This window comes from Lytechinus variegatus, chromosome 19 (genome assembly GCF_018143015.1).
Source record: "Lytechinus variegatus isolate NC3 chromosome 19, Lvar_3.0, whole genome shotgun sequence".
Taxonomy (NCBI): Eukaryota; Metazoa; Echinodermata; class Echinoidea; order Temnopleuroida; family Toxopneustidae; genus Lytechinus; species Lytechinus variegatus.
The window spans coordinates 1,113,553-1,126,167 of NC_054758.1; the positions used below are offsets into that span (position 1 = coordinate 1,113,553).

General features: G+C 36.0%; 1 protein-coding gene across 4 annotated transcripts in view; it reads left to right on the forward strand.

The window, feature by feature from the left end:
* The window catches only part of LOC121405890 (synaptonemal complex protein 1-like), a 56,125-nt gene extending 43,849 nt beyond the window's left edge, over positions 1-12,276 (forward strand). For all 4 annotated transcript variants that reach the window (XM_041596881.1, XM_041596882.1, XM_041596880.1 and 1 more), the window contains exons 18-24: positions 1,353-1,445; positions 2,322-2,468; positions 6,200-6,452; positions 8,481-8,534; positions 10,025-10,182; positions 11,330-11,489; positions 12,197-12,276. In XM_041596881.1, coding sequence (XP_041452815.1) covers positions 1,353-1,445; positions 2,322-2,468; positions 6,200-6,452; positions 8,481-8,534; positions 10,025-10,182; positions 11,330-11,488 — 864 coding nt within the window. In that variant the 3' untranslated portion in view covers position 11,489; positions 12,197-12,276. The remainder of the gene's footprint in view (positions 1-1,352; positions 1,446-2,321; positions 2,469-6,199; positions 6,453-8,480; positions 8,535-10,024; positions 10,183-11,329; positions 11,490-12,196) is intronic.
* Positions 12,277-12,615: the final 339 nt, after the last annotated feature.

The following is a 12,615-nucleotide window of genomic DNA, read 5'->3' on the forward strand; positions in this document are numbered from 1 at the left end:
ATTTCATTGTGCAGAATTTATCCATATGTTTTATACGAGTCGTTATTCATAATGTGTTATGCGCTATACAAGAACTGACTATTATTATTGTTGTAATTATTCATATTTGATATTTGTTTATGTTGATACATTGTACACTAAAAGTTGACAATACTATTTGAAAAAAAAGCTCTACGATTCTTCTCATGGGCAATTTAATTAAATGATAAGATTTTTGAACAACCAAGTTCCGTTATTACATATATGTCTGCACCCATTTATGGGACGCAGAAGTCCTGTTTAAATATTTGTATTGGTGGTGTTTGTGCAGAATGTAGAAGCTATGACTATATTGGAAATGATTTCATCTATATTTCAGCACACTTTGCTTGAAAATGTGTTTTTTTTTTTAACTAAAATAATGCAAAATCTGAACAATTCAACTTGAGTTAATGTACATCACAGTTTATTGTAAGAAGGTTTGTAACTTTTAGAATAGCTTTATGAAATAATGACACATCTCCCGCAAACATTTTTACGGCTTTATTCATCAAAGATAAAGGGTTAGGGTTGCAATAGGGCTTTATTTCAGGTTTAGAGTTGGGTTTTAGATAAGGTATAGTGTTAAGTCCAGGGTTAAAGTTGGTCATTCCTTTAGTGTATAGAATCAACAGTGGAGCAAATGTCTGCAGAGCAATTGTCTATGGAGCAATTGTCTGTGGAGCAAATGTCTGTGGAGCAGATGTCTGTGGAGCAGATGTCTGTGGAGCAGATGTCTGTGGAGCAAATGTCTGTGGAGCAATTGTCTGTGGAGCAATTGTCTGTGGAGCAAATGTCTGTGGAGCAAATGTCTGTGGAGCAGATGTCTGTGGAGCAAATGTCTGTGGAGCAAATGTCTGTGGAGCAAATGTCTGTGGAGCAAATGTCTGTGGAGAAAATGTCTGTGGAGCAGATGTCTGTGGAGCAAATGTCTGTGGAGCAAATGTCTGTGGAGAAAATGTCTGTGGAGCAAATGTCTGTGGAGCAAATGTCTGTGGAGAAAATGTCATGGATCCTATGAAACAGTCCCTCTCCTCACCCTTTTTTATTGGAAACGCCTTGTAAACAATGAAATTACTGTTTATAACTGTAAATAAGCAAATTTTGTATTATCCTACAATTTTACTGATGATTAACTCCTCACGTGGGTATGGAAATGAGTAGAAAATAACTATTGATGCCAATTTGAGGATCAAATCACATCATCCTTCACCTTAATCTTCAACTGGGTATGTTTATGTGTGTTAATTTTTGTCAATTTGAGGATCAAATCATATTTTTCTTCACCTTCTGACAGCACTGTTCATATTTCTGTGTGGGTTAATGTTATTCAGGTGAACTATGACAAGATTGTTGAGGATAAGTGTGCCATCATTGATGAACTCAAGAAGGAAGTGTCTAATCAAACTACCGCCAAGAAAGATGAGGTAATTAATTTTTTTTTTTTTTTTTTTCTCAAGGTCAGAGGTCAAAGTCACAGAGGTCATTTATTGAAATTGAATTGAATTGAATTACATCAAAAATGGTCTGATTAGATTTTGGTGTCATGAGGACAAAGTCTAAAGGTCACAGAGGTCATTACTTACATTGCCATATCTCATTCTCACAGTAACTGAAGAACTGTATAGTGTTAACTTTAACTTGGTTCATGTATGCATGTCGGAGGGACGATGATCTGATTAGGTTTAGTCTCTTGAGGTCAAAGGTCATATGCGTTGAAAAAAAAACAGTTGGAATGTCATCTGCAAACGTTCATGTATGCATATTGGAGGAACGATGATCAGTGCACCGGCTTACAAAGAAATGCGATCGATCCAATCGACTCAAACTATGGATGGCCATCCACATCAACATCTAAAGCGTAGATTTGTTAAATTTTTTTCTAAATATGATATGATAAATATTCTGTTAGTGGTTTATGTAACAATTGGCTATCCATACTTAAACCACAACATTAAACCTGAATTTATGTTAAACCTGACTTCAGAATATGGGCCAGAGAAGTTATTATATATTGTGAAATATCTTGTACTTGCGATTTATAACTAAAGAAACCTATGAAGAATCCATCTAGTTTCAGAGTACTATCTCAACGATTATTACTGCCACTGTATTACTCCTAATGATAATAGTGACAATATTGATAGCTGGATTTATAAAGCGCTACTGGATACTCATTCATCTCACCTGGGTTTAGTGCAGCTCAATTTGGGTAAATTTCTTGATGAATTTAATGTATTAAGTAAGAATTTTGTTCATGAATGACTATCGATTCTTTCTTATTCCATCTATTTGTTATACAGGAGAACAAGAGAAAGACACTAGAAGATGAGATCGGTGATTTGAAGAAGAAGATGGAAGATGTTGAATCTTCTAAAAAGACTCTGGAGGATGATGTTGATAAAAAGGAAGAGAAAATAACATCATTAGAAAACCAACTCAAGGAAAAGGTAGGACCTAATTAGGGTCTTCTTAAAATTAGTTGGGCATTTCAAAAGTTACAATTTTACAAGTGACTGTTGACCGTTTCTTGTGGTAAATGATATTCACCAGATTTTCATTGGTGTTGATTTAGTTCCTGAGAAAGGTTCCCCACCCTTTCTTTACAGGTCGTATGAAAAACAGCAAAGATGCTGATTTATTTGTTAGCTTAGTGGTTACTAATTACGATTCCATCAAATTTTTACCCAAAAACATACCACATCGGGTTCTAAGGAAATTTTATATTGAAAATTGAACCAAATTTGCCCCGCCCACAAAAATTCAGCCCAATTTGGTTTTGAATATCACGTGACAATTATGACGTCAGGGAAGGAAACTGCTGAGTGTTGCTGACGTTGGAGCGTGAAGTGCCTATTGTGGTTGCACATGTGGATTCAAAGTAAATAATTTGAAGTGCTGGAATAATATTCAGAACCTGAATCTTCAAAGTCTGAAGAATCAGACGCAGCTGGTGACAATGCTGCAGCCATGATCAAAACCTCATAAAAATCTAAAAAAATTTGTTAAGGATAAGCTCGGTCAAAACAGCAACTACACGAGAAACTTGTACAATAACTAGGGGTCTGGCTGCACAGCTGGGAAAGCCTTTCTTCGATGACGTCACAAAGATTGACAGGTCGATCGGTCGACTCTTTCAAAAATTTTAGTGGGCGTTCCCGTTGAAGTTCATTTCCATGGAATCGGTTTGTCGTACACAGGTACCGATGGCAAATTAGTATTTTTCAAGTAAAACTACCTAATAATAGATATGTATCTAGAATAAGATGGAATTGGTGTCATAGGACCTTTAAAGTTGCTCATAACTGAGGAACAGCTTTATGAAATGCCCATCAGATCTTGTATAGTGCATACCAGTATGTAACGTTATCATCAACAACTCTCTGCTCTTCTAAAGGGTGTTTCAATGTCATTGCCCTGGCTTTAGCCTGCCAGCCTTTAACAGTGCACAAGCATTTTTTAATTCCTGCTGGAAACCAACTTATGAAATGACGTCACTGCTGTGACAGGGATTTGAACTCGGTATTCTTTGGTTTTAAGTCCGTAAAGCGATAAATTTGCATCATCGAAAGTAGAAAAATTTTGCCTCGATGTGATTAGGGGTATACCTTATCTTTTCCTTGTCTGTTTTTAATAATGTCTAGATTCTATTGTCAAAATTATAGTCATTTACTATTGTAAATGATATACCATCAATGTTTGTCATACTTTTGATAATACCCTGCAGGCAGACTGCATGGGTTGCCTATCATAGCACTACGTGACACACAATGACCATTCTTTCTGGAAGAATTCTTAATGTTTTGGTGTTACCCTTATAAAATTATAGATATTTTGAGGAAAGACTATCCACTATGCTTATAAAATCAACTTTCCTATCTGATGTAAAGAATGACCATAAATTTAATGAGTTCATGTCTTATGCTGATTTAAGAAAAGAATGAAAATGCCATTTAACTTCTAATTGTATTTTTGCTACATCAAATGTTTGATGCATTTGTACGTTTGCCCCTGAATTTTAAGTTGAAAGTAATTTTCATTGATGTACAAGGGGTGTAAAGCTATTTTGATTTAATAGGTCCATATCTTATGCTGATAGTAAAAACAATGAAAATCCATTTTGACTTCATAATGTAAGTTCTTGTACATTAAATTGTGTTTGTAAGGTTGTACATATGCCCCTGAATTTGAAAGGGATTTTCATCATTCATACAAGCGATGTAAAGCTATTTTTATTTAATAGGTTAATGCTGATTGTAAAAACAAAAATGCCTTCAAATTTCAAATTGCATTTTGCTACATCAATTTTTCAATGTAGTTGTACATATGCCCCTGAACTGGAAGTTGAATGGAATTTTCATTATTTGTACAAGCGTTATAAAACTATTTTGATTTAATAGGTTAATATCTAATGCTGATAGTAAAATAATGGAAATCTCTTTGACTTCATAAAGTAAGTTATTGTATATTAATTTGTGTATGTATAGTTTTATATAATTATGCCCCCAAATTTGAAAGTAATTTTCATAGTTCATACAAGCAGTGTAAAGCTATTTTGATTTAGTAGGTTCATATCTTATGCTGATTGTAAAAGCAATGAAAACGCTTTCAAACTTTGAATTATGTATTTGTAACATCAAATTTATCTAATTGTTTATTTCCCCCTGAGTTTTTGTCTCACCTGCGAAGCAGAGTGAGACTATAGGCGCCGCTTTTCCGACGGCGGCGGCGGCGGCGGCGTCAACATCAAATCTTAACCTGAGGTTAAGTTTTTGAAATGACATCATAACTTAGAAAGTATATGGACCTAGTTCATGAAACTTGGCCATAAGGTTAATCAAGTATTACTGAACATCCTATTAGAGTTTCATGTCACATGACCAAGGTCAAAGGTCATTTAGGGTCAATGAACTTAGACCATGTTGGAGGAATCAACATCGAAATCTTAACCTGAGGTTAAGTTTTTGAAATGTCATCATAACTTGGAAAATATATGGACCTAGTTCATGAAACTTGGACATAAGGTCAATCAAGTATCACTGAATATCCTGCATGAGTTTCACGTCACATGACCAAGGTCAAAGGTCATTTAGGGTCAATGAACTTTGGCCGAATTGGGGATATCTGTTGAATTCCCATCATAACTTTGAAAGTTTATGGATATGATTCATGAAACTTGGACATAATAGTAATCAAGCATCACTGAATATTTTGTGCAAGTTTCAGGTCTCATGATTAAGGTCAAAGGTCATTTAGGGTCAATGAACTTTGGCCGAATCGGGGGTATCTGTTGAATTACCATCATAACTTTGAAAGTTTATTAGTCTAGTTCATTAAACTTGGACATATGAGTAATCAAATATCACTGAACATCCTTTGCGCGTTTCAGGTCACATGACCAAGGTCAAAGGTCAATGAACTTTGGCCGAATTGGGTTTATCTGTTGAATTACCATCAAAACTATGAAAGTTAATGGATTTTATTCATGAAACTTGTACATAAGAGTAATCAAGTATCACTGAACATCCTGTGCGAGTTTCAGGTCACATGATCAAGGTCAAAGGTCATGTATGGTCAATGAACTTTGGCCATGTTGGGGTTTTTTGTTGAATAACCATCATATCTCTGTAAGTTTATTGGTCTAGTTCATAAAAAGTGGACATAAGAGTAACCATGTATCACTGAACATCTTGTGCGAGTTAGAGTAGTATTCAAAGTCAGCACTGCTGCTATATTGAACCGCGTGATGCAGGTGAGACGGCCAGAGGCATTCCACTTGTTATGTAAAGGAACCACTACATGAAGTAGTGTTGATACACTTATGCCACATAAATTTCATGTAATTGCATGTTGTTTTACTATTAAGGTTGTCATTAGTCACAACCACACAAGTAAAACTCATTGTATTTATTTTTCGAACTCACTCATTAAAAGGTATTGTTTAACTTTGTGAGCAGCCAGTTTAGAAAATTCTCAAACCAAGATAACTGTATGGGATGAAATTAAGATGGTGTTTCCGGTCACTTTATATTTCAATTTTTGAAGCACTAAATAATGATTTTCGAACGCAATTTTTTCAGGGCTTCATTTTTGTAACATATCACAGACACAGGTGACAAGTGTGACCTTCTAGCTCAGATTTTTTAAAAGTCAAACCAATGTTAACCAATCACTTTAACAGGATGAGGAAATCAACAAACTCATCGCTGACACCAAGAAGGTGGAAGAGAAATTGATTGAAGCTGAGAAAGCAGCTAAAACAGCAGCTGAGAAGAAGCACCAAAGTCCAACACAAAAGACTCAAGAAAAGCACCAAAGTCCAACACCAAAAACTCAAAAGAATGTGTCAAAGGTTGCTCCCAGGACTCCAGTTACTCCAACTGTCAACACCAAGATGCAAGATCATCCCAAGACACCAAGAACACCGATCAATAGTAAGTAGTGTTATTAATAGGTGTTAGGTGTTGATAGAATCTACTACTATTGTCAACACCAAACTACAAAATCATCCCAAGACACCTAGAACACCAGTCAATAGTAAGTAGTGTTGCTAATAGGTGTAAGGTGTTGATAGAAGCTGCTACTACTGTCAACACCAAACTAAAAGATCATCCTAAGACACCTAAAACAACAATCAGAAGTAAGTTATGTTGACAATAGGTGTGAGGTGTTGATAGAGGCTACTCCTACACTATCAACTCCAGGATACACAATCATCCAAAAACACTGTGGGATCCACCGAAGTTGTAAGAAGTGTTGTTATTCGGTGTAAGATGTTGATATATGTTGCTCCTACTGTCAACACCAAAATACAAGACCATCTCAAGACAGAACACCAATCAGTAGTAATAAGTGTTAATATTTGTGGGATTAGGGTGAGGTGTTGTTAGCAGTAGAAAGGTGTAAGTTGTTGATACATATTTGTCCTATCAATTTGAAGCTATTATGATCATCCTAAGACAGCTAGGACCCTAATTTGTCAATATTGTAAAGTGTAAGGTGGAGCGTTGTGGCCCAGTGGATAAGTCTTCTGACTTTGAAATAGGGTCGTGGGTTCAAATCCCAGCCATGGCGTAATTTCCTTCAGCAAGAAATTTATCCACATTGTGCTGCACTCGACCCAGTTGAGGGGAGTGGGTACCCGGCAGGATTAATTTCTTGAATGCATGAGCGAAGATAGGCAGCTTGAGCTTAACCCTAAATAGACTGGGCTATTTCGACGGCCGAGATCAAAAGGGGGGGCTGAATCAGCCCCCCTTTTGATCTTGGCCGTTGATGGCGCGATCGCGACGAAAATTGGCACACGCATTACCCATGGCATTTCCTACAAAACTATAACATCAAATTCTGCAAAAAATCTCATGTCTCATTAATTATGCTAATTTATGCGTCATACCATAAGTTTGCTCTAATTAATTAAATAATGCCCCTGTCCTGAAATGCTAATTTTTGTACCACATACTGTAGATAGGCATCTGATCAAATGTATTTAAAAAAAATTTCAACATCACATTCATTTTCTTATGTATTCTATTGTTTTCTAAATTTCTTATGTATTTCTTTGTTTTTCGACTTTTTGTTTTTTATTGTTTTTTCAATGTAAATTGTTGGGGACTTTATTTTGACTATGAAAAGATAAAATTAATTGATTTTAAGTAGTAAAAGGAAAAACAATGATACATTTATGAATTTTGGCTAAAAACACTATTTGCATTGGATTTGTACACAAATTCACGTTTTTGAGTAATTTTGGGTCTGCATGCACTTACGAAATTTGCATAATTTCGGAACCGCGTACCCGAGGGTCACAATTTTGGTCTCAAAAGTTGCGCGAGACTTGAAAGTAAAAAGTCAGCTAGCGACGGGGTCAAAAAATTTTGCGCGGCGGATTTATCGCAAAAAATGTCGAGGGGGGGGGGCTGAATCAGCCCCCCAGTCTTTTTAGGGTTAAGCCAGGGCAATATAGATAATAATAACGTGCCTCGGAATAGAATATTTCTAGATAGATGGCACTATATAAATGCCTATTATTATTATTAAGGTGTTGAAACATGTAGTGATTACTTCTTCCATTTTCAAAAAGCTACAAAATTATAAACACTAAACATATATGTAAAACACTCCCCAAATTTATCAACCCTCCTTTTTGGTCCTATAAACAAAATTGGAGCAATCTTGGGATTTGAGTTGCAGGGGGTCGTTAATATTTCTTTATAATTACAGTTAAAGATGTATATAGTAACATATTGTCGTCTTTCATCACGGTCTAGTTCACCATCTTAAGGTGACCTCTTTATAAGCATTTCTTCTTGGGGGTCTCCGAGTCATCTATGCACTATTGTTTTGTTTTTCTATTACTTTGTGAATATTTTATTTTGATTCTGATTATCATTCAGAAGGTTGAATAAATAGATAAATTGAATCAGAATTTTTGTATTATCCAATCCATTTATTCCATCCAGGATGCAAACCTTCTGACAACATTGGTTCTAAGAACATCAGAACTCCTTTAACCGGTGAGTTTTAATTCCTTAAGAGATTGAATTATTAGTTTTGTTGCAAAGTGGTAGATCACCATCCCATATCACTTTTTTTCATTCAGAGCCCCTCGAAGTGAGGATTAAAAAAAATATTTGAAGCAAAAACTTATTAGTTTGAACTGATACATATATAAGCATGTGTATAAAGGGAAGGGGAGGGAGATTACATGTGTGCATTTATTATTAGAGGTTGTCTATACAGGGGTAAAAAAGGGTGGTGTTTCGGTTTCCTTAGGGCTATTGCTTATTTGATGCTGTGGCTTTTCTTGAGCGTTTGGATGCATTCACAAATTTTGGACCAATTTTAATGAATGAGGTAATAGGATGCTCGGGGGGGGGGGGGGAACGCCCTGCTTCATTTAGGCTGATTCCTTGGGCAAGCAGAAACATCACCATTATTTCATAACCTACCCCTGTTATATTATTACATCAATTGTTCTTAAGTGATAGGCCCGTATTCTGAAGTCCGGTTTAACTCTATTCTAAAATTATGGGAAGCCAAATGTGTCTAAATCTTTATTAAGTTGTATGTTTTTGATATTAACTTTGCTCTTTCCTGATTCATCGATGGTGATGACAATCTTTTTATACTTCCTAGACAATTATGAATGCCTTGAGAGCCAAATGAGCTGAAATATGATATCTCTACTGTTAATGATTTATATAACAATTGGCTAGAAAGAGGTGAATATTTTTCATTTTCTGATAGTTTTCAACTACAGTAAATCAAAATAATTTCAATTAATTATGGAAAATAGATGACCATTTCATGGATTTAAAATGGTAAAATATGAAATTTTAGCAATTTTTTTTTAGCAGGAGCATAGTATTTTGTAAACGTATTGACCCCGGCCTAGTTTCACCACAGATTAATTAATAGCTTCACAAATATTGCATATATGATGTTAAGAAAATTCGAAAGAGAAAAAGAAAAAATGTATTGTATTGAATTGATTTGAGCTCCTCAAGGAGAGCAATTCTGAGGAGCTCAATTGAGCTCAAAAAAATAAGGAGAGCGATTTATAGAGCTCCACAAAATTATAAACGTGAAGGACTGCCGACTATAGAATACGGGCCATTCTCTTTGTGAATATGTTACTCTATTATGTAAAGGAACCCTGTCCACAAGCTATGCTTCACTTGGGTCCCAAACCTATCATTCTGAGTTATTTGATGTCACGCTTTGTACCACTGTTTTTGTTTGATTTGGTTTGAATAAAATACTCTACTGAATACTAAATACGTTGTTAGACTCTGAAATTGTCAGTGACCTAAAAAATTCAAAACATCTTGATGCATCTCTATGCCTATAAATATTTATATACATAGTATACATACTAAACCACAGCAAATCATTCTGAAATAACCTAATTTTCCTTATTTCACGAATTGATTGCTGAAGTAATAATAGGCGGAAATGTGAAAAACATGTTCTTAAAATTTAATTCCTCTCTGTTATTATGTAGTCAAAGTGATGACACCACGAACCACCCCCCAGCGTAGCATTCTGAAGCAACATAACTCGGCCCGTTTGAAACGTAATGTAGCCTTTGCTGATGATGATGAGATGGAAGATGATGGGGCCAGTTCTGATTCATCTACGTCACAACTGATGGAGTTTGAGGTAATCTAACTGGATAATGGCCATAGAGGGAGCTTTATAGGGGGATTTTTATTTGTTGGGGGGGGGTAATTATGATGGTGATTATAGGGCTAGCTCCGATTCATCTACGTCACAACTGATGGAGTTTGAGGTAATCTAACTGGATAATGGCCATAGAGGGAGCTTTATAGGGGGATTTTTATTTGTGGGGTGGGGGGGGGGTAATTATGATGATGATTATAGGGCTAGCTCCGATTCACCAACTTCACAACTGATGGAGTTTGAGGTAATCTAACTGGATAATGGCCATAGAGGGAGCTTTATAGGGGGATTTTATTTGTGGGGAGGGGGGGGGGGTAATTATGATGATGATTATAGGGCTAGCTCCGATTCACCAACTTCACAACTGATGGAGTTTGAGGTAATCTAACTGGATAATGGCCATAGAGGGAGCTTTATAGGGGGATTTTTATTTGTGGGGGGGGGTAATTATGATGATGATTATAGGCTAGCTCCGATTCATCTACGTCACAACTGATGGAGTTGAGGTAAACTAACTGGATAATGGCCATAGAGGGAGCTTTAGATTTTTATTTGCAGGTTTGGGGGTATTTATGATGATAATAGGGCTAGCTCCGATTCATCTACATCACAACTGATGGAGTTGAGGTAAACTAACTGGATAATGGTCAGAGAGGGCTAGAGAGACATCGGGGTGGAAGGGGGAGGGGGCTGATGGAGCTACCTCACATTCATCTTCATCACAATTGATGGAGTTTGTTGTAATCTAATGGCATAATGGTCGTAGAGGGTGATTTTTGTTTTTCGGGGGGGGGGTGTTGATGATGAAGTGAAAAATCATGGTGCTATCTCTTAATCGTCTACTTCACAACTTTTGGAATTATAGATTGAATAAATGTATAATAGCGTTATGGGTAGCTGTGGAGGGGGGGATGTTATTGATGTTGATGACAATGAAATTTATCAGAATCTGAATCTAAATTTGGTAGTAAGAGATAGAGGCTGAAGTTATTTTTTGTTTTTTTATAAGAAGCCGAGACAGCGTCTTATAAATAAACCCCCCAAACATGCAAATGTACCCAAAACAATGATGGCCGTGTTACAAGATTACAGAAGAAATAGTTCATTATTTCGTCTATCTTTGTAGTTGGAGGAAGTTGAACACAGACTGAAGCACAATAACACAGATCGCCGTGTTCCGAGCAGGGCTGTCACGCCGATGCGTATCAAACCATCTCCTCAGATCAGTCAGAAACCAACCCCCAAAGGGACCTCTACAGAGATCATTAACAACATCAAATATTAAGGTATGTAGTAACCATAGTTTTATGTATTAAAGATAAATTCCAGTTTTGGTAACGATCTCAAAATGACTTTTTACAGAATCTAATATGATGACCACCCAAGTGTCTGTTTGTATGAATAAATAATATGTGGCAAAGGATTCAAGAAGAAATTGTGTAAATGCTGAGAAATAAGCAAAATAAGCGCTGATTCGGTCACTTCCGTCGGGTCTTTATTCCAGCAATAATAATACACTGTCCCACGTGTGCCTATCTATGTTGGTGATCTTCAGTGTGAACATTTTCAGCATAGATTTCAAGATTTCACAAAGTTCAGTTTATGTAACTGTACCAGTTCTAGATCCTTGATGATATACTGACAATTAAGCCTGGTTTTACAGACTTTCTCATGAAATCAGTGTTTACTGCAACTACTGGCATTTCTCTTTAATCTGTCCCCTAAAATCAGCAAAGGGATGTCTTGAGGGATCTCTAACAACATAGAATATTAAGGTACCTGGTTGTTTGTATTAATATGTTATTTTTCATTTCATATTTTTGCCACTTTTCTTTACTTTGATCGTTTGAATTTGACAGGTGGGAAAGTTCATATCAAATGCTATTACAATTTTGTTTTCTTCCAGATCGGATAGCTACTAGATCATTACGTGTTGGGCTTCAACTTATATTATAGATCATTTCAATTAATTCTCATTTTTTCCTCTCCACAGCTCATGGAAGAAAGCACAGCACAGAAAGAGCAACAGCTCTATGATGAATTATATCCTGATGAAGAAACTGATAAGATGGACAAAAAACAAAAGGTACAGTTATGATTTTTGCAAGAGACCAGTTCACAGTAGCATCTGTGCTTGAGCAACACCAAGTCATTTGAGATAAACCATGAAGGTGGTTTTCAAATTCGCTGACATACGACTTAAGTATTTGATGATTATTACTGTTTTCATTGAAAAATTTCTTTTCATCACGTTCCCCGAAGATTAAGATATTCATTAGCATTTGACAGTACCAGTAATCAATGGGCCAAAAGCGAACGATGCAATAAATGATTCCAAACGTGATCACTGATACACCATGGTCACCTGGTCTATACCATGTCTTTTTTTCTTAGAATTTGAAACCACATGTT